The following is a 26,523-nucleotide window of genomic DNA, read 5'->3' on the forward strand; positions in this document are numbered from 1 at the left end:
TGACTTCATTGCTGGTGCTGTGGTTTGCACCAGCTGGGGAATTATCTCCCAGAGCTTTGCATGTCACTGTTCTTGAATGAATGGACACTAAATTAAAAGGGAAGAGTAGCAGTTTCTTGGGCTGGTTCTTGGTGCTTTTATGAGTTTCAAAGTTTAATTGAAAATCAAATTTCAAGCACTTGTCTTCTGTCATGAGTTCCTATTCAGAGCAGAACTAATGCTCTATGGATACTACACCGAAGCTTTATCTTCATGTACTCCACAGTGTCATGATCAGCTTTGTCTTTGCTCTTAATATTCCTCTTCACCCATTTTTCTGTGCTTTAAGAACACCCCCTTACCCCCTCTTTGAACAGGTGTCTTCTTAATGAGCTATATGTCATGTTTATTGCAAATTGCATAGGGGTAGCTAACACCACCTTGTGACCTGCCCTTCTATCCATGTGGCCATGGCATTGTGGAGCTCCTCCACCTTAGGCACCGTCTTCAAATATGCCTTTTATTCTTCTTTATTTCTTGACAAAAGGATGTGGAGCAGGCAGTGAACATCCAGTCAAATAGGAGTCCAATGTGTACTGTGGTTGTCAATAAAGTAAACTGCATATTGGACTGCTTCAGGAGGAGCCTGGACTGTCGACTGAAATTTGTTATTGCTCACCTTTCCTCACTGCTGCTGAGGCTGTTACCCAGTCTTGAGTCCACCAGCTGAAATGGGATATTGAAGAGGTGGAAAGAGTCCAGAGGATGGTCAGTCAGGGGCTGAGAGCACATGGCCTACAAAATTAGTCTGGGAGAGCATTAGCTTCTGTCTCTGGAAAGGAGGCAAAGGAGTGATCCAATGGCAGCCTGTGACTACTGCCAGGGGCCTTCTGAACATGTCAGAGCCAAATGCTTCTGTCCAGATGGCCAAATAAAGTGCTGTGAACATGCATAATGGATTGGGAGAGTCAGCTGGAGAGCTGGAAAAGCATTTTCTCTGGGAAAATAGTGTAATGCTAGTGCAAGTCACCAGGTAGCAAGGGATTCTTCGTTTTGGAGGTTTTCCAGGACAAAGCCAAAGCAAGCTTTACCTAGAGTTGGTGATAATTTAGTCTCCTGCTAAAAGCAGAACTTGGTAGCTTGCAGAGATCCGCTGTCTTTCCTGACAGTACTGCGGGCTTTCAGCTTCTTTAAAGAGGAAGCAATTTAATTGCTTTATTTTTACTTTGTGTTGCAGAAGGGAGACAAGAAGACATTGGGGTGCTCATGTGTTGATGATGTCAAGTTACCTATTGTTGTGAAACTCAAGAGAAATGTAGTCTTTTTCCTGACTGTTTATACAAAGAGTTTTGTGTACTTCCTTTCTTACAGTTTTCATACACTCAAATATCTTGCTTCCATTAGCAATCTCTCTGCAGCTTCAATTTCCAGTCATCTGGCAGCTATCACTCTTCTGTGTTTTAAGATACAGGATTTTCCATAGGAAAAAGACTATTTCCCCTGATTATTTGCAAAGTGCTATAACCTGAGCTACCAAAACCAAGACACGGGTTGGTGCAGTGCTCAGAAAGAAGTCATCCAGGGATTTGTTGTACCTGAAGCTGTGACTTCCAGGATGGCTTGGGATCTGAGGGAGGAAAAGTTAAGTGGATCAGGTGGGAGGAAGAGAATCCGGGATTGAAGATTTTGGTCCTGGACACCGTTCCTGCCCATTAATTGATTTAATTGCTTGATTTTTAGGTAATACATTGTCAAAGTGTGGATTCTATTGCCAGCTCCATGGGCTGTCAGAAGAAGGTTATGGTGGTGAGAGACATGCTTCCTTCCTGAGTGTGGCCTGTGCTGTGCCTGTGTTCTGAGCTGCAGCTCCTTTTCCATTCACAGAAATCCTCTTGATGGCTTGGGGTTCAGAGTGCCAGTAGCAAATGTGTGTTCTTCCTGATCTGACTCTTCCTGCAATCACAGCTGTTTTAGAAGAGGAGTGAAGTGCAGGGAGCCCCATCATAAATACAAAACCCACCTACACCCAGCTTTGCTGGGGAGGACCTCCAGCTCAGCACTTTTTCCTTGTTCACTCTATCAGTTTCCCACTGAGCTCAGATCCCTGCTGTTTCTCCCCAGGCTGAGCCACACACACTGCTCTGCAAAGCTAATACAATTATCTGTGTGTCAATATGCTGCCACGGTCCCATTTGGTCCCACTGGGGTCTTGTTGATATCTCACAGCTGAGCTGCATGTTAGCTCTGCACAATTCCTCCTTGTTTACAGCCAGCATCAGCATCCAAAGTACCTGAGTTTGTTCCAACAGCCTTAACCTTGCCATTTCTTGTTGTCCTGTTTTCTTTTCACTTAAGTGAGACTCTTGATATGCCTGATTTCAGTACATCTCCATCAGTTGGGAAGTCCAGTCCCTTAATAATTTTATTTGATGGATAAGCTCTGTCTTGGCAGTTCCTTGCTGAAGTAGGAAGCCAAGTATTGAGCTGTGTTATAGGCAAGACATTGAATACAGGCACAGAAGGAATAAAGGCAGCTTTTTTTGGCAGAGGGGTCTTGAAAATAAATTGTATGCAGGAAAACAGTATTTGTGTAAGGGAGCTCATGATCTGAGATTCCTAGAATAACCTTTCTGCATAATTCCTGACTTTGCAGTCTCTTTTAATATATTTCCTCTCTTATTTTATATACAAATTTCTGAAACATCTATCTCAAACTTTTTTTGTGGTACAGCAACATCCTCACAAACGTGTAGGTCAAGTTATCAGGGAAGGAGGCTATAACAATTGGGAGAAATCTTGCTGGCTCAGAGCTAACTCCTGGCTTAGGTCCTTAGGTTCAGGAATGAAATGTATTTGAGTAAGCCAGCAGGTCTGCCTCCTCTGTTACAATTGCCTTGGGATTTGTTGTGACCACAAGTAGCTGAGGCCGTGGATTGGTGTTTTATCCAATAGGATTATGTTTGGACTAGCTGAGGATTGTCTCATGCCACAGAAGCCAAGAATCAGCTTGCTCTCTGGTGAAATTGCAATGCAGTCATTAGAGTTGTATTAGATTAGATAGATCTATCTATCTCCAGGGAGCCAGTATGATCTCTTTGTTTCAGTTCACATGGACAAGTCAAGTTCAATTTATTGGGATTTTAAAGCCTAGTTTGTCATCTGACACCAGGATGTTACATGGCTGTAAAAGGAAGATCTCATTCATCAGCTTTTATGCATGTGTTTTGCAGCAGCAGCCAAATTCAAATAGCCAGCATCTAATCCCAAAACTCCTAATGCAATTATATTGGGAAAGAAAAGAAGTTTTATGTTTAGTTTGCCCTTCTATCTTTTCCACTACCAAAGCTGATGCAAGAAAAATGAACTGAGAGGGAAATCCAAGGGAAGGTTCTTGGTTGATACCATAATTGTCCCAGAGGCAGGGTTTTGAAGTAGGAATAATTGTGACATGGGGTTGATCTGATGAACTATTTTCATGATGACATTAACTTTTGTCAAGCATCTTTGTACCAGAGAGACTGTTCTTTACCATCACATCTTTGCAGTCTCCACTGCACACTTGCTGTCTTCCTTTTATGTCTCAGTAATACTGTACAAGTTGTAGTGACTTAAGAGTGTACAGTGAAAGTCACATCTCAAACTGGCATGGATCTGATGAAAAATAAATGAAATGTGGATGCAGCTAGGGGAAAAAAGTTACTTTCCAAGTATTGGTTATTTACTTAAAAGACTAAGCACAAGCTCTGTTCATTTGCAAATTATTGCAACTAGAAAATAAGGAATATAATGTTGCATTGACAGTAGATGATATTGCTGGCATATCTTAAGTGGAATACAATATATTGCTGCAATTTGGAAGGAGCTGATAAGTCCCTCGAAGGCAGGGAGGCACTGCAGAGAGACCTGAATAAATTAGAGGATAGAGCAATCAGCAGCCATACGAAGTTCAACAAGAAAAAGTGCCAGATTCTGCACCTGGAATGGGGCAACCTTGTATAGATAGACTGGGAATGAGAGGTTAGAGAGCAGTGCCATGGAAAGGGACCTGGGGGTCTTGGTTGGTGGCAAGTTGAACGTGAGCCAGCAGTGCCCTGGCAGCCAGGAGGGCCAAGCGTGTCCTGGGGGCTTTGCCATCTGGGCAAGGGCAGGGATTGGCCCACTCTGCTCTGCACTGGGCTGGCCTCATGCTGAATATTGTGGAAAGTTTTGGGCACCACAATCTAAGAAACTATTATAGAGTGTCCAAAGGAGGGTAATGAAGATGGTGAAGGGCCTTGAGGGGAGGCTGTATGAGGAGCAGCTGAGGGCACTGGGTCTGTTCAGCCTGAAGGAGACTGAGGGGAGACCTCTGCAGTTACAGCTTCCTCCTGAGCGGAAGAGGAGGGGCAGGCACTGATCTCTGCTCTGTGGTGACAGTGACAGGACCCAAGGGAATGGCCTGATGCTGAGTCAGGAGAGATTTAGGTTGGCTATTAGGAAAAGGTTCTGCCCCCAGAGGGTGGCTGGGCACTGACCAGGCTCCCCAGGGCAGTGGTCACAGCACCAAGCCTGGCAGAGCTCAAGAAGAGTTTGAGCAATGCTCTCGGGCACATGGTGTGACTCTTGGGGATGGTGCTGTTCAGGGCCAGGAGCTGGACTCGATGATCCTTGTGATCCCTTCCAGCTCAGCAGGTTTGTGATTCCGTGAAACACTTCTGAGTGGAGATGAAGTCACGGCTGTCAGTCTGGGGTTTTTGAGTCACAAAATAATTGATTTTGATCCCTCAAGGGATCTCTGGAGGTCATCTGGGACAACCACTTCCTCATACCAGGGTGCGCTTCAAATTTAAGTCAGGTCTTCTGGAAGATCCCATGGAAGTTTGATTGAAGCTTTTAACGCCAGAATGAAATATTACCAGACTGTATTCTTCAAGGAATAATTCATCAGTGCTCTAACTAGGTTTCTTCTTCCTTTAATTCCTCTGATTACATTAGTGATGTCCCATAGCAGGAAATAGGCAAATGGTCTCAGTCCTGTTTAACTGAAGAAGTGTCTTTGATTTCATTTGCTTATTTATTTATTTTACTTTGAGGGAATTGGGATGAAGATACAAAACCTTGCCTTATCCAGGCAATCAAAATAAACTATGACTCTGAGAGGCAGAGTTGAACTTGCTCCAGCTGATACCTGCTGTGAAAGACTACAGTAAAGCATTAGGAAATGTGCATAAACCATGTAAAATGGGTGCAAGCAAAGAAACCTTGTCTTGAGGAGGTATTTGCCACAAGAACTTGGAGTCCACCTGTGTCAAGTTTGCCTAGGGTCAGGAAGGCAGTCACTGGAGGGTGATGGTGTTTTCCATTCCTCCTCTTCACCTCTCAAAGTCTCGTGGTGGCTCAGTTGACTCTTAGAGCTTCACTGCTCACTGGTGGTAGAGGTCACACCAGCACCATGCACAGGATTCCCAGTGCTCAGAGTTGTTCCTGGAACTTTGTGATGAAGGTCAGGAGTCAATTTGCTGCTGGGGGGGGTTGAGGGAGGAACGTTATTGGGCTGGTTAATATTGCAGGAGTTAAATTTGATTAGAGAAGTTGTGCAGATCAGCAATGATTAAGGGAGTTCCCAAGGACTCCCAATTCCCCAAATCACGTAATTTGCCATATGATGTAAAATTGATGGGAATAAGTAGTACCATATGGGAAAAGTATCCCAGGAGGGCTTGTGCTGAGTTTATAAGTACCTGTGGCACTTCCTATGTTTGGTTAAAGACCTTTAATGAGACCTGAATTTTGACATTATACCCTCTTTTGAAGGCCACAAGAAGTAGAAGAGCATGGCTAGAGAACATGTGCCACAAATGAAGAAATAAATTCATTTAACCTTCAGAGGGGAACAGTGCCAAGAAAAACAAGCAGCTTTGGGAGTTTGTAAAGAGCAAATCTCTCTGGTCAGCCTCAGTCACTGCATTTGACTAATTAGAAGACTAGAGGTGAAAAGGACAAAGCAAAGGACTGTATTTTAGCAGGGCATTTGAGGTTTGTGATTTAGGGAATTTCGGGCAGAAAAATGAAGACAAATCGGCTTAGAGGAGAGACATCCAGACATGTAGGTTGCAGCTCTAACAGAAAGGGACAATGGGTGGCATGATTTTTGCATTGCGAAGGATGTTCCCTTTGTTTAGTTCTAGAGCTGTTCTTTAAAATTCATTTGGAAGGTGATGTAAAGTCAAAACTTTTCTCTTGGAGTTCTTTTACTTGGAGGGAAGAGGAGAGAGAGTGGGGAGAATGCAGTTTGCCTTTCTACACTTAGTGAAAATCTTGATTTATCATGGGAAGTTGATGCTTGTATTGTGTATCAGAGAAAAGCCCCAACACAACTTTCAGTTGCATCTACTGTCAACAAACAAGGTCCTAATTCCCTATATCAGGTCACTGTCTTGGCCTTAGGCGTAATGGTTCACTGTGCATGGGTGATACTAAGACAGAACATCACAGACCTACATCAAGCTAGTGAATTTAGGAAGGCGTGGGATGGAAGACAGAGCAGACAGTCTGTAAGCACAGACGGTTGTTGCTCTTTTTTTGTTAAATACTGTTGCTACCCGCTACAAAGCATTAGCTTAATTAACTCAGGGACAAAATCTTCTGTCTTGGCGAAGTCCATCAACATCCAAGGAGTATTTGGTCCATGTTACAAATATGAAAATGAAATGGAGATTTATTTGGGTACAGTCTAATCACAGAAAAGCCAGCCTGTCTCAGAGATGAATGTACTTAAAATTTCAAAAGCAGACAAATTGGTACTCTACCCTTCCATTGCTTATCACATATAAGGAGAAATTGACTTGAAACCCTCAGTTTTTTACCTTTGCTTCTCAAAGGTGAATGACATCCTATAATTAAAAGCAAAAACAAGCTCTTATGCCCACACATTTGAAAAAAGAAAAAGGCAGTGAAAAAACCTTGTCAGGCTGTTATTACTGCATGGTATTATCTGCTATTGATATTCCTGGTCTGACATATTTAGATAATGTAGTCTCAGCTTGGGATTCGTGGATTCCAGTTCCTCTGCTGTGGTGTATTCTTTCATGGTTAGAATTTTCTGAACTTACAGCATTAAGATCATCCTAATGATAGAACCAGAGCACACTCTTTGCCTTATTTATGCAGTGTGATTTCACTCTTTGCTTTTAATGCTATTTATCATGGTTAGTCTGGTCTTATCCTCTGCCTCCAAAAGTAGGTGATGACTAATGCTTCCAAGGAAAGAAGGATAACAGAACCTCAGACGTCCACAGCTGATTTCAGTCAGGTTTTTGTTTTTGATAATATTCATCATTTTACCTCTTCTATTTTAAGTTACTATTCTTAAAAATGGTCTTACGCCATCAACCACCATTTCAGAAAAGGTAGCTGGATAATTGAAGAGAGTTCAGAGTAAACATACATGAAAAAATAAAGAGAAATCTGCCCTTTACAGGGAGTTTAATTGATACTTAATTTAAATGTTTTGGTTTGATTTAAACAATGATCTGGCTGCATTCTGAAAAGATCTACATAAGGAAGAGAGGCAAGTCTGTGATGTAGATGACAGGAGCATAACAAAATTCCATGGTTGAAAGTGGATCTAGCTAAATTTTAAGCCACACATAAAGGAGAATCTGTGATTATGGTGCTTAATTTTTTGTCCAAACAATTTACCTAATGCTGTGTTGGGTTCTTCAACATTTGCGTTGTTTCAGTTGAGGCTACGTATGCTTTATAACGAATAATCTTTAGCTTAGCAGAAGCTTTGCGGAGTGGTAGTTGGGGATGGTTCAGGGTTAGTCAGGATGATCAATGAGAGGCTTTCAAAGCAGTGACACAGAGAATATTTAAGGGATTTTCAGGGCGGGATGAGGCAGTGAATTTGGGAAGGGAGTGTTGCCAGAGTGGTCGGTGAGTGAAGAGTCACAGAAAAAGCTTGTAGCGGTCAGATCAGGAAGGGAGCTGTGAGTTAGGGCTGACCAAGGATGGCTGTGGGAGGGTGGCAGGCAGATGTGCAGAAGGCTCCAGCCAATGCAGAGGGAGGTGTGGCACTGACAGGTGAGCAAGGTGCTGACAAAGGTTTTTGCAGCCTTGCTGTGTTAACTGTTGTGTGGCTGGATCTGCTGAGGTTTGCCAGGAAGGGGCTAATTGAATGCAAATAGTGCCTGACAAATTACTTGCTTGGAGCAGAAATGTGGGGGCAGCTTTAGATTTAATCTGAGGGTTAACATTTCAGTGAAAAATAACTTTTAATGGAAGAAGATAGCTCAAAAGTGAAACGTGTTTGCTGGTTGTGTTGCTGGATGGCCAGAAAAGCACCGCTGTTACCTATTGAGTGTTCTTCTCTAAGTGCAGGCACCACAGTGACACTCAGGCAGTGACATGGGTAAGGGTAAGTTTAGAGTAAGGGAATTAGTTAGGCCCAAGTTTTCCTGTGCTATTTTGTTTACTTGTGCACATCACAAATGTTCTGCTCCAAAGAAGCTTCTGATAGAAAACCAGGCAGTACTGAGAGAGACAGCACTGATGGCTTTGTCTGAATCAGCCAGGGTGCTCCACCATGGAGAAGTCTGCTGAAAGGTGGAGGGCTGTGCTTGTCTGCAAGCCACTGTCCCTTACATTTTTCCTTGCTTTTGGCATTTACTAACCAAAATGGAGGTAAAATAATAGCAAGCCCAGAAATTTACCTTCAGCTTTTAAAAAGAAATGAATTAATTTTATTTTTCTGTGATCTTGCAGAGTAGTTAGGCTAAATTTAATTGAGGCTGGGGAGTTGGGGCTGGAACAGATGAGGAAAAGGGAACTTGCTGAAAACACTGTCAGGGCACAGATAGCAAAAATGAGTGTCAGTAAATGCATAACAGAAAATGAGATGGGGAGAAAGAGGAAGAGAAAAGACTAACGGGGAAACAATTAGAAAATACCACCATGGCCAAAACAAAGGCGTTAGAGGTTAGCTGAGAGGGAGCTGTGTGCCAGCGTAGAGTCAGCAGCTGAGTTCCAGCACTGTGGTCTCCCTGCTGTCCATAGGAGCAGTCTGCTTTCTAAGCTTGTTCGTTAAAATTCTCTCATTGTCTTCAGCCGTGCTCAGTGCTGTGCAACCTGGCCACTGAAGCAGATGTTCTTGGTTTGTGCATCACACAATCCATCCCTGTCATCAGCCTAGCAGACCATGAGAGTTCAGTGGGACCAAGGCATGCTGCCCGGGGGTGGTTAAGGAACATTCCAGAACAGGAATGGTGATAATCTAGTCAGTCATGGGATCTTTTTTTTTCTTTAGCTTTAAATCAGCATGGAGGTAATGTCCAGGGTCTGAGGGTGCTTCATTGTAGCAGGAGGCTCTTTCATATAAGGTGTCAAGCCAGAGGCTGAAAACCTGTCAGAATTAAACTCCAGGATGCTTTTAGCAATGGGTAAGGTACAGTCATCTTTGGATGTAATAACTCTGCAGAGCGCAGGCTTGTCTTGTTTAGCTCTTAAGGCTGTCTGCCCTCATTGCTTTCTGCTCTTAAGACCTAGATAGTTGCCTGAGTTTTATTGCTGCTTTTACAGTTTGGAAGGATGTAGGAGGAGGAGACAGCAGTGTAGGTGAATCTTACTGCTGGAGCGGCAGTCATTTTCCAGGTCCATAGGGGCTGCTGTTGGTAATGGGAAGTGCCAGGCAGTGGGACCATGGTTTGTGTGCCCTCAGCCCCCACCCGTTGTGACTGGTTTCCTCTCCTGCTTTGTGAGGAGGACCTGTCTTTCACTTCTTGCTTTCAGAATGATGCTCTGCACTTACTGTGGGGTTGGACAGCAAGGCCTGTGAGGGAGAGAAGTCATGTCCTTGAAGCTCAGCCTTGGATACATCTCTGGGCTGTTCCTGCCATGCTCCTGTCTGCCTCATTTCTAGGCAGCTCCAGTGTCTTTCTTTCACTGGTATTGGGTTCCTAGTGCATCAGGTTCACTTCCTAGTGGGTAGGAATTGTGAAACCACTGTCTGCACATCAAGCAGTCAGACTGCATGGCCAGGAAGAGACCGAAGTGTTGGGACTAATGTTTGGCACTTGTCAATTCCTCTCTCACACAAGGAGTGATGCAGGTGGAAGATGACCAAAAATTTTCACCTCCTAGTGTTGGGTCAGACATTGGGGCTTAAAGTAGAAATTAACCCTCAAGCAGGAAACTGTTTTTTGAAGTAAATTTACTTGTTGGAATAAGCACACTTGTATATCCATCAGTTTTGACAGTCACTGCTCTTAGCTGGAAGTGCTCACCCTGCACTACCATATGGAGAACTTGATCCTATCTCTGGCACTGATCCTTTTCCGTGATGAAATCAAATCTTTCCTGATTGGGTCACAGGTCCCTGCTGGTTTTGGTAGCCTTAAGGGGTTCTGACACCAAAGCAGTGCATGGGTAGAAGCAACAGGATGCTCAAGAGCTGCAAAATTAGCATTGACTTTTGTCTGTGTGAGATCTTAATTTTTCCCTCAAATCTCAAATCCAGCTCCATAGGACCATCTGATGGTACAGTAGCACTCTTATGGCTACGCAGCGAGTGTGGTTTGTGTGTGGTGAAATGCACTTGTTCATTGGAATTAACAGGATTTTTATGGGCAACATTTTCAGCAGCATCTGAACCCAGTTCTCAAAAGTGATGTAGGCTTTTAAGAGGCCAAAGCCAAGATTTTCATAAATAAGTAATGATTTGGGCTGCCTCTGTTTTTTGTTACACAAGTCTAAAAGGAGCCTGGTTGTCAGGGGTTGTGAGATTCTGGCATTTATTCAAAATTGACTTGCTTTTAGAATGCCTTAAGCTGGGCATTCAGAAATGGAGGCATCAAGAATGATTAGCTACTTTTGAAATCTGTTTTCTTAAAAGTCTGAGTGAAAATCACTAGGGCATGGGGTCCTAAATGACATGTGAAAAAGTGCTAAAAGTGTATTTTGGAAGTGTGTGTGCCTGTCTGTGACTAGACTTGTCCCCAGAGCACCTGCACTGTTGTACATTAATGTACTCAAAAAGGCCTAACAGAAAAAGGCAAATACATCACTACTGTGCTGAATGCAGGGTGGGATTGATGGGCCGCTTCAGGGTATCAGCCTGTCTCTGCTCTTGAAGAGGAAAATAACAATAACCTGATCATAATTCTGACCTGCTGGGGATAGAAAGACAAATTTGCATCTAAAGTCCCATACATTAGGAGTAATGTATTTAAAGTTAAGCATGTGCCAGTTAAACATGTTTTGAAGGGTTTTGTAGGATTGATTTCATAAACCAGAAATACAGTAGGATTGCAGCTGTTACTTCCCCAGCCTAAATTCCTAATGTATGTGTGACTCTCTTTGTGTCTCCTCAGACCTGAACCATGTCCCACCCATCCTGGCTGCCACCCAAGAGTACCAACGAGCCTGTTGGCCACGTTACTGCAAGGATGGAGACCACACACACCTTTGGGACTCCCAGCATCTCCGTGTCCACCCAGCAGACCCCAAAGAAGTTTGCGCCTGTGGTCGCCCCCAAACCAAAGTACAACCCATACAAGCAACCAGGAGGTGATGGTGAGTATTTATTTTCTAGGAAAGAACCACAACTGCCTGGTTCAGAGGAACTGACTGCTAACACAGGCTGTTCTTGATTTGCTCTTCATTGGTGAGATTGTGAGAGACTCCCTTTTCCAGGTCATTCAAATCAAGAAGGATGTGAAGGTATCTCTTCTTGCTCTGGCTAGCTACCCTCCTGAGAAGTGCAGGGCTGGGAGATGACATGAGGACAGATCTTTCTCAGTTTTAATTAAAAGCAGATGTCCTATGTCCAGGACTGGTACTTTTCAAGGGGTTTTGCTTGTTTGGTCCCTGCTGGCACATGATGATTCAAGGAGCTTGGGCTCAAACAACCCTTTTCAGTAATGGTTCTTTCACCCCAACACAGGGGAATCTTTACAAACAAGGGATTCATCTGTGGAATATAATTGGGGGTGGTAGTGTATAAATTTGGCCAGTGAGTCTGCAAGTGTTTTCTCTCCAGTCAGCTGGATGGATTGTACTAGTTTTGTTCTTTCCCTCTACCATGGAACACTCTTGAATATGAAATAATTGGGAAGATATTTAGGTGACCAGTGGCCTCTGGAGCTGTTACATCAGCAAAACAAATGCCTGCCAGTCAGTGTGTGTCAGCCTTCCTCTGCTTCTTGCTGTGAAAGTCCTCCTCTCCTGATGTAATTGAGCAGCAAGCGTGGGATTTGGGTTCCTGGCTTGTGGATATGTGGAGGGAGGGAGTTCCCAGGAGCAGGAGTGCGTGGCTGGGAGCACCTCTGGAACTTGCAACTGGAAACCTGCAAGTTGGAGCACCTGGGATGCCCCTGACTGACAATGGAGAGTTTGTGATGGAACTGCAGCAGAAACAAGTGAAGGCCAAGGATTTTAGGAGAGAGTGGTAGTTGTTTTGGCAGAGCATGACATTTCTATTCCTGGTGATTTACTGTAGGTACAAGTGGGGGAAAGTTCTTCCCCTCCTCATCTCCAGCCTTTTTCTAAAGAAAAGCTCAGCTGTATTCAAGAAAATTCCCAAACCAGCTTTTGTATTTGGTTTTGCATGCTCTACATTGTTCCTTCACCACTTTTTCCTCTTTTATGTCGAGTACAATAAGATAAATATCACCTGTATATTTTTTTCCTCTTTCTGCTCTATCTTTTGAAAGTGTATACATTTTCAGGAACACTACAGAGTAATGGAAAAGAGAAAGAAAAACAAAGCAGCCTATTAAATCTTACACTTGAGTGATTTTCTAAAGTTAAGGACATTTTATAGGAAAGTTGGAAAAGCCTGATGAGTGTTTTGGGTATTTTTTGTCTGCTGCTCTAACTTCGGAGAATTCAGAACGAAAAAAGAAAATGTGTTGGAGGGGGAAAAGTAAAGTCATATGCACCTGTTCTGCTGCTTTCCGTAACAAAACTTAGTGAGAAAGACATTTGGAATTTAAAGAGTAAAAAATAATCCACTTCTAAAATGCAAAGAAAATGTCACCTTCAAGTCAAGTGGAAATTCTTATTTTTCTAATTCTCTTGCAATTCAAAATAACAAGGGAATATGGCTCTTTTTTTCCTAGGAAATCTGTTCTTGATCAGTCAGGATTTTTTGTGTGATAAAGGTCAGTATGTCTTAATTGTCAGTGTTTTAGTGATTGTAGGTCTAATTGTATGTGACTCAGGAACATTATCACCTTCTAAAAAATCCTTTGTTTCTTGCCATTTGTGGAAGGAGGTTTTCCCGAAGAGCAGAACGGCACTGCAGGCTGAGAAGGGGAAACAAGGCTCTCAAACATTTCTCACATAACCCAGAGTGCCTGATCCTGCAAGCAGTCAGGCATCTGGGTCTGTTGGAAACCAGGAGACATCTGGGAGCTCCCAGGGGACTTTGTCAGTGCCAGTCCCTTTCCTTGTCTGACACTGGGCTTTTAGACATCCCATCATTATCTGACAGTCCTAGAAGAGCTAAGGGTTGGCCAGGACCTGGTCAGAGGTAGGCTTAGTGATGTGACAACATGCCTGCAGCTTTAGCTAATCCACTTCCAGAAGGTGACATGCTGCTGGTTGCTGTCAGCAGCCCGTGCAAAGCCATTACCATCCATATATAACCCTGAGAACGTGAGGCTTCTGGGATCTGGCAGGGGAGGGCTGAGGGGGCAGTGAGAAATAGTTAGCCCAATGTGCTTCATTCACTTGCTATGGCTCCCTTCTCTCTTCCAGGCTCCCTAATTGTTTTTTCAATGACCTCCCTGATTTCTGCTGCAGTAATCAGTCTTGGAGATGGCTCCAGGTCCCACTGGTTCCCTGCTTACAGGGGCACTGCCATTTTGCCTCAATTTGTCCTCTGTTGGACACAGGTCTTTCCCACCTGGTTAGCTGTGAGTCTGTAGGTAGGGGAGCGGAAGCATCCCCTCGAACCCCAGTGTGTTTTCATCCCTCCTACCCTGCCAAAGCTGCTTAACTGGAGGCACATGGGCTTCCCAAGCATCCATTTGCTGGAGATGAGTGGGAGCAACAGCACTGCTCTGGGGGAGGGTTGTCCTGCTGCTATTATTGGTCAAGAAGTGGCTGTGCTCATCACAGCCTTGGCTGCCCCAGCAGTGTCACTGGAATTGGCTCCCTGCAGCCTTTGAAGTATCTGGCATCTCTCTGGGAGACTGGCAAATTCTGTTCCTGGTAATTTCTTCAGCTATTTGCTGTTAACGTTTAGGAATGTGCATCCTCTGGCCTTGTGGTTCTTATTATTATTTTGTAGGTGTGTTGCTTGTATGTAGAGGGTCTGTCAAGCTGATCACATTTGTGGTTTTATTTCTTGATCATATTGAAAGCAGAGGGGAAAAACACTAGAGTGAAAGACTGTGGAGCAGGCGCTGTGTGTAACTCTCCCTCCCATCTCCTACTAAAGCATTTCCTTAGTCTCACCTTGATTTCAACTGTATTTTTTATTTCCTGATACCTGCACAAGACTCAGCCAGAGGGTGCTGATTAAAAGCTGCTTAATGGAACTTAACAGAAGTTAGAAATGGTTACATGACTGAAACAAAGTGAAATGGCAACAGCCAACAGTTTATAAACCAGAAACATTTTACTGGGATTTGAAGCACTCAAGGCATGTGTTCAGACCACTGAAGTATCAATTTTCCTGGTGCAGCCAACCCCCCTCTGTGCTGTTTGCCATGTTGAGTTGCTGCAGCTTGTTTCAGACCAGATTTATCCACTCATCAAAGCAGAGACCATGTCTTGCTCTTGCAGGGATCTGCCTGGAGGCCCCTGGGTATGACTACAGTAGTGGTAGAAGTAATGATCATAATGGTAATCATCATCAATAAGAGCTGAGCCCTGCTTAGCATTCTGCAGAGGTCTGTGCCATGCATGCAGCCCAAGAGGCAGGCACAGTCTGTTTGTATAGGTCCTTCCAACAATTGCTGTGGTCTGGGCTGTGTTTCTGGAGGATTTAGTCTGCCACTCCCCAGTGTGACGCTTTGCAGGGGATTAACTTTGCCTGATCCTGGGAGGTGTGAGCACCGCAGTTCCTGGGAAGTGCTGGTGCTCATCATCTTACAGAACTCTGTTTTTACCCCACAGACAGAGGAGAGGAGAACTGTTCAAGCTTGGGGAAGATGTTTATCGACAAGGTGAACAATTGTGCATTGGCAGGAAGTGTAGCTGCAAAGGAATTAGGCTAGAAATAGAAATTAAATGTCCAAACATCTGAGCAGTAGCTCTGAGAGTTTAACTGGGGTCAGGGGTGGTCCTTGGATGGAGCTAGATGTGTCTGAAGTTTGAGAGCATCTTCTCTTCATGCTAGGAGAACATGAGTCCTGAGATGGTTGAGGCATCAACCAGCCACGAGTCCTAACAATCTGCTTCTTATATATTTGGCTTCTTTCTCCATGCTTATGTATTTGCCCTCCCTTTTTTCCTCAGCAGACCCTGTCCAGCAGTGTGCACAGTGGGTTTTGTCCTACACCAAAAATCTCTTAAAAGAAACTAAGATTTTTTTTTCTGAGGACTTGTTAATAATTTTGTTTCATTTAAAAGCAGTGAATGCTCCATCATTTAAAGTGCTCAGGGTCAGGTTGGACAGGGCCTTGAGCAGCCTGCTTTCGTGAAAGATATCCCAGCTGATGGCAGGGGCTTTCGATTGTATTATTTTTCAAGGTCTTTCCAACCCAAACCTTTCTGTGGTTGCTCTTCCTCCTTTTCCTGCCACTTACTTCTCTCTTGCTCTCCAGCTTTTAAACTTAAATTGGTATTTCAGCATCTTCAACAGAGCTGGAGCCTTAGGGAAACACTGCCACACAGCTGTTCCCATCTATGCTGGGCTCAGGAAGATAGAAAGGATTTATAGCTTGCAGATGAAGCAAATTCCATCTTTGCCTTAGTTCCAGAAAATGGGGCCTCACCCTGCAGGGCAGACTAAGGAGGCATCTGGTGTGGGGCAAAATTGGTGATAGCTGATCTGCTGGCTTAGTGCCTGCTACTGTGGGGCTGGTGCTGCTGGGGTGGCACTGGGGGTTGTAAGGCCAGAACTGGGGGCTTCAGAAATGTGTATAATCTGTTGTCAGTCTGGTACTCAGAAGAGCCTGAGTCAGGGCCACTGGATGGCTTGGGAGCAGTGAGTTACAAACTTTGCAATATGAGTTGCCTTTTGGTTTGGATTTTGGTTTGAATCTTGTTTTAGTATCCACAAAAGTTCTTTCCCCCTTTGCCTCCAAATAAAGCTCTGCAAGTCCAGCAGAAACAAGACTGTGCTGAAACAGGTGGAGCAGAGTGGTGAGCTGGGGAGGCTCAGCTGGGTTGCAGGGCTGGGCTTTCCAGCCCAGCATTTGTGTGCACTAGTGCAGCTCCCTGGGGATTGAACATAGCTCCTCTGCCACTGTGTGCAGTCACTTGGAGGATGATTTCATGGTGGTAGAGAAGGAAATTAGTCCACCCTTGCCTACTAGTAAGTGCCAGATCATTGAATGGCTTCCAGGAGTTCTCCTGCTCCTGCAAAGATGATTCTTTCCACATGTCAGTTGTTCATATGAACAGGACCCTGTGTTTCTCTCAAGCTGCCTGGGACAAGCTGAGATGCTGCAGTGCCAGCCCTGTCAGAAAGGGATGTGCAGCAGCATCCATCACAGGGCAGTCACTCTGTTTGTGGGGCTGCCCAGGGCTTGGAGGTGCTTCTCTGTCACACTCTGGAGCTCTCAGGATGTGCTTTACTGAATTAGCCACTTTAGTTTATGCTGTTGGGTACTTCTAAATTCAGTATTTATTAGTGCTGATGTCTTTCCTTCTAATTGCCATCCTTAGTGAATATAGTATCTGCAGAAACACTCAATATGGATTTAATAATGGAAACTTAACAAAGGGATGAGCCTCAAAGCAATCTCCTCTCTCTTTCCTTCCTTGGGCACCTTTCAGACATGGTGAACAACAGGTCTCATGTGAAGGCCTTTGAGGTTTTAATTACCGTTTTAAAAACCATCTCCTTCCATTTACCTTGGTTGGAAGAGTAGGCAAGTGACTCATGAGACAAGGCAAAGGAGCAGGACCAGCTCCAGGGCAAGGCTATGCCATGGACACCAGTGTGTGTTCTTGAACCCAGCTGTTCTGGGTTTCCCAGAGCTTGACTCTCTTTGCCCTCCTCTTCTTCATGGGTGTGGAGACTTTTGAGCGCTGGTGAGTTATGTTCTGCTATGTCTGTAGGGGACTGGGGGCATGAACTATCAGGCTGTTTGTTGTTTTGCTGTTGTGTTTTGGGTTTTTTTTTCCAGGCAGATGTACCTAGTAGGTTTTGTTTACAGCAGCTGCTATCAGTAGCTCTGTCTTAATTTTTGAAGCTTGGGTATGGATTTATTGGACTAGACACCCTGTGTTATAGCTGTGTTGTTCCCTGCTCTGCAGTCTTTGACAGTTCATAGAAGCCAAAAAGGTCCAGAGTCTATTCATTATTTGTATTGAGAGCTCTGAAAGAATAAATTCAGGCTGACCTGAAAGATTCTGTGGGTTTTTTTGTTTGTTTTTTTTTTCCCTGGTTGCCTGTGCTGGTTCTGTTCCATAGCATGAGAAATTCTCACTTGTGGAAGGGCTGTGTTGGCTGAGAGGCAGAGGGGTGTTGTACCTGCTCCTTCAAGTATCTCAGGAGCTTCTGCAGTGCTGTGCTAGTTGTTGGAGGAAGGCTGGGGTGCAGGCACAGTGAGCTGTCTCATCCATGCTCCTGTGGTGGTTTTGTGTGTGCATTGTTTAACACTAACATCAGATAATGCAATTATCCAGAACTGGACAGCTAGCAGGAGCTGGCTGTCTTGCATATGTTAGGAGTTAATGCCTGTGGACCCTTGCTGCTGCCCAGATGAGGGATGGGAACACATTGTTACTCTGAATTGAGTCCTGGGAGTACCAGAGTATTTTCAGTGGGATCTCCTGGTCCCTCTCTTGCTCCTCATCTCTGCCACTAGCTGAAAAAAAATCATTGATGCTTTATGGGGGAGGCAGTGTCTCAGTTGTGGGACAAAAAGATAGGCTGAGAAGTGCTCTAACACTTTTATGGTCCCATCAATTGCAATGGATGATGTGGTCCCATCCCTCACAGCACTGAGCTCATGAAGTTGAAAAATGTGGTGTGAATAAAGAGGTGACCTTACTGTTTCAAGTCATCCTGGCTGGGCCTGACCACAGCCCCCATGTTAGTGCTTGTTTCTTAGAAAAAGCTTTTTTAAAGTGCATATTATAAACTTTTAAAGTCTTTCTTAATTTTTCTCTCATTTTTCTATGTGTTTCTTGTGCTGAATGAGATGCAGCAGATGAAGCAATACTTTATTCATTAGTATCAGAACTGCATCATCCACAGGCTCTTACAAAATGCAGCTGGTGAAAACGATCTTGAAATTCCAGGCTTCTTTGTGGTGGGCTTGCTACCTTCACACAAGAGCATTTAAAGCCCAGACAAAGCACCTGAGCACTGCAGGATGAGTGAGAAGGTGGGGGTCCCTAGCTGTGAACCAGTTTGGGCACCCTTTTGGAAGTGTCTATTGATTTCTCTCGAAGCACATCATCTCTCTTGTTGGTTACTAACTGAGTGAAACCAGTTGGAAATGAGTGGTGGTTCTCATTTGTATAAAACTGGATTTAAACTGCCTCAAGCAAGCTGGGCCATGTTGAGGAGGGATGAGATCAAGCTGGTGCCTTTGTGCCTGGCCAGCGTTGCTCCACTCAATAACTTCTGAGTTACAGGCACAGGGATTTTTGCCCAGTTGTCCCCAGCACAGTGACCAGTGTCAGGACCTGTGAGTCTCACCAGTGCGAATAAACTGGCTCTGTTGTTTTGTTGGATAACACTGTCTGCATCTACTTTATTTTTTTTTTGCCAGAGACAAATCCATAGAACTGTGTCTTGGCTTTGCTCTCAGGATGAGCATTTTCTTTTTTGAAATACCACCTTAGGGAAAGGCCCTGGGAAGAATGCAGCATAAAACAAGTGCATAAAAACTGTTATTGAACTAGTATACTTAACTGTAGTTCATAAAATGTCAAGTCAAGCCACCAGGTTTTATTAAGTATTCTGACCCGTGTTTTGTTAGAATTACAAATATTAAATTTTCACATGCTCTGGAACACATTGGCTCTTAATTGGGAACTACTTGAAGTAGTGCCTAGCCTTGGGTTTCATTCTGGTGAGTGAGTATTTTCTCAGTTATTTGGTATCATAAAGCAAACATTGCACTTCTCAGCAGGTAGATTCATAATTTTTTTCTACCCTGACTATTTTTTTCTCATTTTCTTTTCTCCTGTCTGTCTGTTCTTCCAAGATACTATATTTAATTTTTCCACTTCATTATTTCAAACATCAAATAGTGATTCATCTTAGCAGTGGCCTGTTCTGTGAACCACAATAGTTTGGGTAGAATAAAGAAAACGGGCAAAAAAGGGAAGGGAAAAAGAGAAAGAGAAGACATTTCTGACACACTGAAATGGAAGGGAAGTACCATTTAATAACTTGAATTGCAAACATCTGTCATCAACCATATCAAACCTTCTGTTAAACAGATAATGTTTGTCCTGTATGTAGTTTTACAGAGCTGTGGTGCCCAGTCAAAGCAAGAGAGCAATGCTAATGCAGAAATAGCTTGAATTCAAGCAGGCAGCACTTGTCCCTTTTATTTTAATCTGAAATGTTAACATCCTCCAAATGCTAGTTTGTTAAATAATAACAATTGTTATACGACAGTTAATGGTCTAGTAATATTTATTTTTTTTGCTGTTCTTCACACAATGCTGCTCTTCTACTCACTGGAAACTAACTATTACAGTAAAGGATTATATGTGTGATTTTCCTTTTCTCTGCCTAAAGTTTTTTTATTTTGCCAGGCTGAGTCCTGCTAAATCAGAGCAACCAGTGAATGTCTATTGGATTATATTACAGATTGGTGTAATAAAAGGTTGGAGGAATGAATGAGCAGCTCTTGAAGCCACAGTAGCTGTACTTGTGGCCAAAGAGCAGGCATTTCTAGCAATGAATCCTACACAAATACAATTTGGACTAAATATACAAGGCCTGAAATGTTTGTTGCTAAGCAAAGCATGTTTAGATGGACTTGGCACAGGAATTGAGGGTCCGTGGGCAGGACTGAGAATCCTGTGGATCTGCTTTTCCCGGGGAGGGCGATTTTGCAGGAGATGAGCAGGAATCTGCTCTAGATCCTAATAAGCAGTAAGCTAATTTCCTACTATCTGAAAATTCCCCTTCTGACTTCTTCTTTAACCAGTATGCACACTGCAAAGTTTTCTGTGGAGGAAAGTGCAGGCATGCTCCAGGGGCTCGACTGGGGATTTACCACCCAAACTATATGAGGAGCTGAAGTGCAAAAGACTCACATGTCTCTTCCAAGTCTTAATTCCTGTGATGACAATGACTAAGGAAAGGTTTTGGTTTCTTCTAGGTATTACCCAAATCATAAAGCCAAGCCTGCTGTTAAGGGCTGGTGGGTAGAAACTGCACTGTCATGACAGCTGGCATTTGTTGTGCCAAGCACTGAATTTATGGGAAATGACGTGGAGATGAGGAAGGAACCTGTCCTCTGGGTCATCTGTTACAAGGCCCACCTGCGAAGTTTTATCAACTGGTGTTTCTGAATACTCTGCACTGCCTGTGGTGTGAGGGTCTGCCCAGGCGTCCTGCCACAAGAGTTGTCCTGTGTGAGCTGGTGGGAGGAGAGGAGGCCCTCAAGAGTATGAAAATGATACCAAAACAGTGTGGGTAAGCACAGTCTTTTGAAAGTAGGTTTAATAGAAGAAAGTATAGAAGTTTGAAGTTTATGTTCTAAAAAGTGAATGTGATGTGGGTTGAATTCTTACTAAGTGGAGACTAATAGTCTCTGAGGTTCGTGCCCACATTCTTAGAAAACCAGTTCTTTGGTTCTCAACAAAATCAACTTTCCTCAACTTTTTACCCTGTGTACCCCTCAGTACAAGCTCTCAATTTGTGCTCCAAATTTCCTATCTCCTCCACTGGCTCCATCAACTATTCTTTTTTGCAGAGGGCACAGTGCCAGGCTGTGGCTGCTTCTGCATGAGCTCAGGGCCTTTTGGGCATCCCAGTAGCTCCTTGGGACTGCTGGACACCTACAGCTGGATCTATTTCCATCTGCTTTCCTTATCCAGAGCAATCCAGGTCTTTGCAGGGCCAGTTCACCTCTTAGCCCCTCAAGTGTCACAATCAGCTTTACAATGTGCTGTCAGACCCTTCAAGGAATATTCTGACCCAAACTGTGCTGTGTATTTGCAAAGTTTATTTTTCAAGAAGGTGAAAAGGAGTAATCATTGTTCCTGGGCCATTTCCTAGGAAGGGAAAGAAAAGGAAAGTTGCTCAGTGAGGATCCAGTAACACCATTCTGGCTGTCAGACAGTGAAGCACAGGAGGAAAAAGTCAATTCTTCTCCCTTCCCAGTCCTGTGATTTAAAATGTTTGAACGTGCACTTCAGAAGCTGGGGAAGTAAAAGCCCCCAGTTGTGCCTGGAGACTCTCCAAAGGCCATGGCGAGCGAAGGGGCTGCAGAGTGTTAATACAGTCCATCATTTTGTAACAAGCCCGATGCTCTTGTATGAGCCGTGTCAGGCTGTTGTCTGCACGCTGTCTTTGCTGATCACAGTAATCGGGTCATAAGAGAGGGAGAAGTAATAGCGCGTCTCTTAGCAACCAGCCCCAGGAGAAAGAGAAAATTACTCAAACAGACTATCCAGCCAGGGAAGTAGAAAGATGAAATTTTCTGAAAGTCTGTTGGAAAGTGCTCAGGGACATAATTCTTTTATGTGTGAGATCCTTACAGGCTGGATCCAATGATATCAGACTTTTTTTTTCCCTTGTTGTCTTTCTGGTAAATTTTTATTTTTAATTGGCCTCAGAAAAAAATAAAGGGCGAGAACTCCACGAAACAGACACATTTTGAAAAACATAAGGGACAGATTTTTGTATTTTTGAAAATGCCAAGGAGGAGGGAGGGAGAGGAGGTCAGTGTGTCTGAGGCAGGAGACGAGGGGAGCCTCTTTTCCCTGCACGAGTGCTTTGAATGCTTCCCGTGTCACTGCGAGCCAAAGCACGTTTCTGTATCTGCCAACGCTGCAGTGGCATGTGCAAAACAAACTTGTTGGGTCTCCATTGCATTGCACAGGGTGTCATGTCTCATGAGTGTCACAGACTGTGAGCTGTGATGATTGACAGCTTGGCAGAGAGCGGGACCCGACCTGCCCTCCCAGTGGCTGTGCCAGGAGAGCCTGGCTGAGAGGCCAGGCAGAGCAGGTACTGCTTGAGTTCCTGCCAGCAACCTTTTTCTCATTATCCTGGTTTTTTGTCCTCATCTAAGCTACTGGTTTGGGTAAGACATGTAGAGAAACATCTCTGAGGCCTTCTCAAGGACCATTTGGCCAGTGTTGGCCCCAGGTCTCAGAGGGAGGGCAGTGGTAGGAGCAGTCTGGAAGTCATAGTAATAAATTGAAGCATTTGTAGCTTGTGTGTGGGATGGGGACAAGTATGTGTGCTTGCATCTTATACTTTCAAAAATTTATTTTTCATTCCAGAAGTTGTACTTCTCTGGTCAGCTGCTCTGCATCCTCCTCAATGGGGTATGCTGGCTGCTTAGGGAAGGGGACCAAGCCTGGCATGGTCTGCCACCTTTGCTAAGCAAGACCATAAATCTGTGTGTGTTTAATGGAAAGAAAGTGAAATACTCTAAAATGGTTGTGAGTGCCCACATTTGTGGTTGCATCCTTAAAACTACTGCAGGGACAAAAATCTTTCTGAAAGCTTGGCTTAGTCCCTTGCTTTGAGGAGACATAAGGGCATTGTTGCATGTGTGGAGGGGAACAGGCACTGATCCAGCTACTGGTTCATGCCCTTCCTCGGCTTTTGTGTGCTCTGTGATACTAGGGCATGTCTACTTTATGGAGGGGGACCAGCTCACTTCTGCAGATGATAGTTTGACTATCAGTAACAGATCTACTTGCAGATTCATGTGGTTTACTGAAGGGTACAGCCATTCCCCCAAATCAGGATCCTGGACAGTTGGGTAAAAGGTTTGGGCTGATCTGGACTGCTGTGGTTGAGTTGTTGTTGGTACCTGGGTTCATTCAAGTCTTGTTAAGGAGCCTTGGAGACAAGGCTAACTTCAATGTTTTATCCTGGAAATAATCTGTAGAAGAGAGGAGAAAAACCACAACCTTGCAGCTGCACAGAATATCTTAAGAGAAACATCTACTACTGTCAAAGAAAAGTGAGATAAGGAACACGATTAATTGTGACTTCTTCCAAGAAAATCATAGAGACTCCTGATTTGCTGTCTTGTCATAAAGAAGAAAGACTTTTTTCCTTAAAAGTTTAGTAATTTAAGAAATCCCTTGCTATTTTTGTGAGTACCAGTAAGTGATGTTTCCTGGAAATTTTCCCCCAACTTTATAAATACCCCACCCCATGGCTTACAGAAGTGACTCAGTTTGGGAAGTCAACACCAGGCACTTCCTCAGCACAGCCTGGCAGCCCCCCAGCCGGAGCACGCAACTTCTTCAAAATTGCTAATTGGTTCTTAATCTGCAGTACAGTTGGGCTTCTTCTTGAAAACTGAATTCCTGTTGCTGATTCTGACCTTCCTGTCATGTTAGAGATGATGGCACAGGGGGCAGAAGAGGCTGAAGCACAGTTTGAGTCTGGAAAGTTGTAATTGGTATTTTGAGGTGCCACCTTTTCTCTGGATAACAAGCTCATTGAATGACCCCAGTTGACAGATAGATGAAATGGTTCTAATTGCCATATCTCACTGTCCTGGGACCAAGATTATCTCACAGACCTTTTTTTTGTAATTGGGTCCTTTCTTCCTTCCCATTACACTTTTGACATCACTTTTGTACTAGCTGGGCACAAATAAGAGCCATTTGTAATTCTTTGTATGGTGCCCAAGGAGAACCAGAACCTGGATTACTGAATTAATTCTGCAGGCATAGGGGGAAAATTACACTAGGAGCTCAGGTCTGACACAGTGGCCTTACGTAAAAATCAATTTATAAAGACGAGGCAATGCATGAGGGAAGTGTGAGTTGGGTAAAATCACAGCTGGTCTGTATCTCCTCTGGTATCAGCATGGACAGGATACCATGCAGTTGTACCAGATAATGCATGAAGCACTGCAGTATCTTCCTCATCTTCTGCATAGTCCATTCAATGCCTTAGATTTGAATTAAATTCACAATTGATCTCTTCTCGTTAACCCATCCCTGCCCACAGTGATCCTGCAGAGTCTGGCACTGTAACCCTTTTCTACAGCTGAATAATCAGTTGGGTTTGTAACAGGAGAACACTTGACCGACTTCTCTTGGTGCATCAACCTGTGTGTGTGTAAAAATGGGACAATAGGTCCTCAAGAGGGAGAGGTGACCTTGTGGCAGCAGGAGGGGGTTGGGCTGCATCTCCGGCTGCCAGATCTCTAGGTTTTGTTCATACATCCCTTATTAGGGTCAAGAGTCTTTCAGACTTAGCTGCAGGAATTATTGGTTTGGCTGAACCTGAAAACTTATGATAATTAAAACATTTCTCCATGCCAGTAAATCATACTTATTGGATAGAAGAAGAAAATATTTTAAATTTAGCACCTAATCCAACACAAGGGATGTGATGCATGACCACAGCTGAAATACTTCCTGTAAACAGAATTGGACTTTTTAAACAAGAAATCTCCCAATCACCATGATTCCATTCTGAGTATATTGTGTTTTCCTGAGATATCATGGAGACAAGCTAGTGGAGGGTCTGTTTGCCTTTTTATGCCTTCTCATGTGGGAAAAACCATATAATATTCCTGTTTCTGGTGCACATTTAGCACTGTCTCTTTGCATCCAGAAGCACTCTGGCTAATGATCCCTTTTGCCTCAGTGAGAATGTGTTTTGTAACTGCAGTAGGGAAACAAATAAAAGAGAAATAAAGTAGCAGGGTGACTATTTTGGGAGATGAGCTTTCGCTTGGTATGTTGATTTTCCGAAGAGATATGGCACATCCAGTACCTCGTGTAAGTTGACCATCCAGCATGGCATGGGACTGTGGAGTGGGAATATTCCATTTTAAGACTCTGTTGGGCAAGACATGGGCTCATGTTTGATGAATGTTGCCAACTATTTGAAGTGCTGTGAATTCGACCTGTGAAACTGGAGGCGGAGGTGACACAAGTAGGAGAATCTGAACCTAAATGTCAGGGCCTAAAGGTCACTTTTCATCAGAGCAAAGTGCAGTTGTCACCACAAATGTGGGGCTGCAGGAAGGGCATTGTGAGGCTCCCCATCTATTTGATCTACTGGTACTTGACCAAATATGCTTAGTTTACACTAAGCCTAGAGGTTTTTTTTTCTGAAAAATCTGTGTAGCAAATGTGATTCTGATCTTAGGACTGAAACTCCTCCTTTTTTGGCTTTTTTTTTTTGCTTATTTTTTCCCCTGTCGTCCAAGAGCTGTGAAGAAGTTTCTGGGCATTTGGACAGTGACTGAGATAAAACTGAAATCAGAGCTTTCTCATGCAGCAGTTCTGTCTCCATCATGCCCAGAGTAATGAAAGCTCTTTATGAGAGGAGCTGGAAAACTCATGAGGCATGAGAAGGAGCAGGAAGATGCATCTTATTTCTCAAAGCATTTAATTGCGAAATCTTTTCACTGCTTATTAAAATGATTAGTCAAGACTATTGGAAGGCAGTGAATGTCTATTTGTGGGAACTAGGGAAGGTTTGATCGTGTCAGATATCTTACCTCCTTGTTTTCCTTCTCTATTGCAAACGGTAAATGATTAAAATGAGGGTGTGTTTTGAAAAGAAGGTTTCTAAAGAGAGCTTGGAGGATTCTGTCCTTGTTTGTTAATTATTTTGTGTGGAATAATCACCATTTGCAAGTGGCCAAGAAACAACAAAGCATTTGTTTGCTACTCCCAATGCTTTAGCACGCTGTTTGGGAATGGAATCTTGGTTTTGTCTGGTTGTCCCTCATTCAGTGGTACTGCAGGGCACATTTCTCTCTGACACTTGCACAGCCCAGTTGCTGCTTGGTTAGGTCAGCGGTGGCTCCTCTGAGGGGATTTGTATAGAGGAAGACCTAAAGCCAGATACTTCTTGTCAGGGTGGCCCACTAGAGCTGAGAAAAGGCACAGCCTGCAAGAAAATAAAACACTTTTAGCTTTAGCCAGTAGCTCCAGTTTTTATTGGGAATAATCTGCACTGGGACACAAATGTGTTTACTGTGAAAATGTCAGTTTTATATCACCATATCGATGTACTTTTAAAATATTTGTTGGAAAACAGGAGAATGGAGTTTTCTGTCTTTGATTAAATATTTTCCTGTTAAGGTTTGGAAGCTGTGTCCCAGGGGGCTTATTCACGTCTTGTACTTCAGCTGTGGGCTGATCTTCACGGGCACAGGATTTGTTTCATGCTTGGCTGGCATGTGGAGATCAGGGACTGCTGGAGTCTCAGTGGGAGCTGTGTGTTTGTAGCTCTCATATGAGTTAGCAAGTGGA

General features: G+C 43.8%; 1 protein-coding gene across 19 annotated transcripts in view; it reads left to right on the forward strand.

The window, feature by feature from the left end:
* Positions 1-26,523, forward strand: part of LPP (LIM domain containing preferred translocation partner in lipoma) — a 334,843-nt gene that overhangs the window by 106,799 nt on the left and 201,521 nt on the right. For all 19 annotated transcript variants that reach the window (XM_068200654.1, XM_068200660.1, XM_068200643.1 and 16 more), the window contains one exon: positions 11,328-11,529. In XM_068200654.1, coding sequence (XP_068056755.1) covers positions 11,337-11,529 — 193 coding nt within the window. In that variant the 5' untranslated portion in view covers positions 11,328-11,336. The remainder of the gene's footprint in view (positions 1-11,327; positions 11,530-26,523) is intronic.

Source organism: Anomalospiza imberbis, chromosome 10, assembly GCF_031753505.1.
Source record: "Anomalospiza imberbis isolate Cuckoo-Finch-1a 21T00152 chromosome 10, ASM3175350v1, whole genome shotgun sequence".
In the NCBI taxonomy this organism is placed as follows: domain Eukaryota; kingdom Metazoa; phylum Chordata; class Aves; order Passeriformes; family Viduidae; genus Anomalospiza; species Anomalospiza imberbis.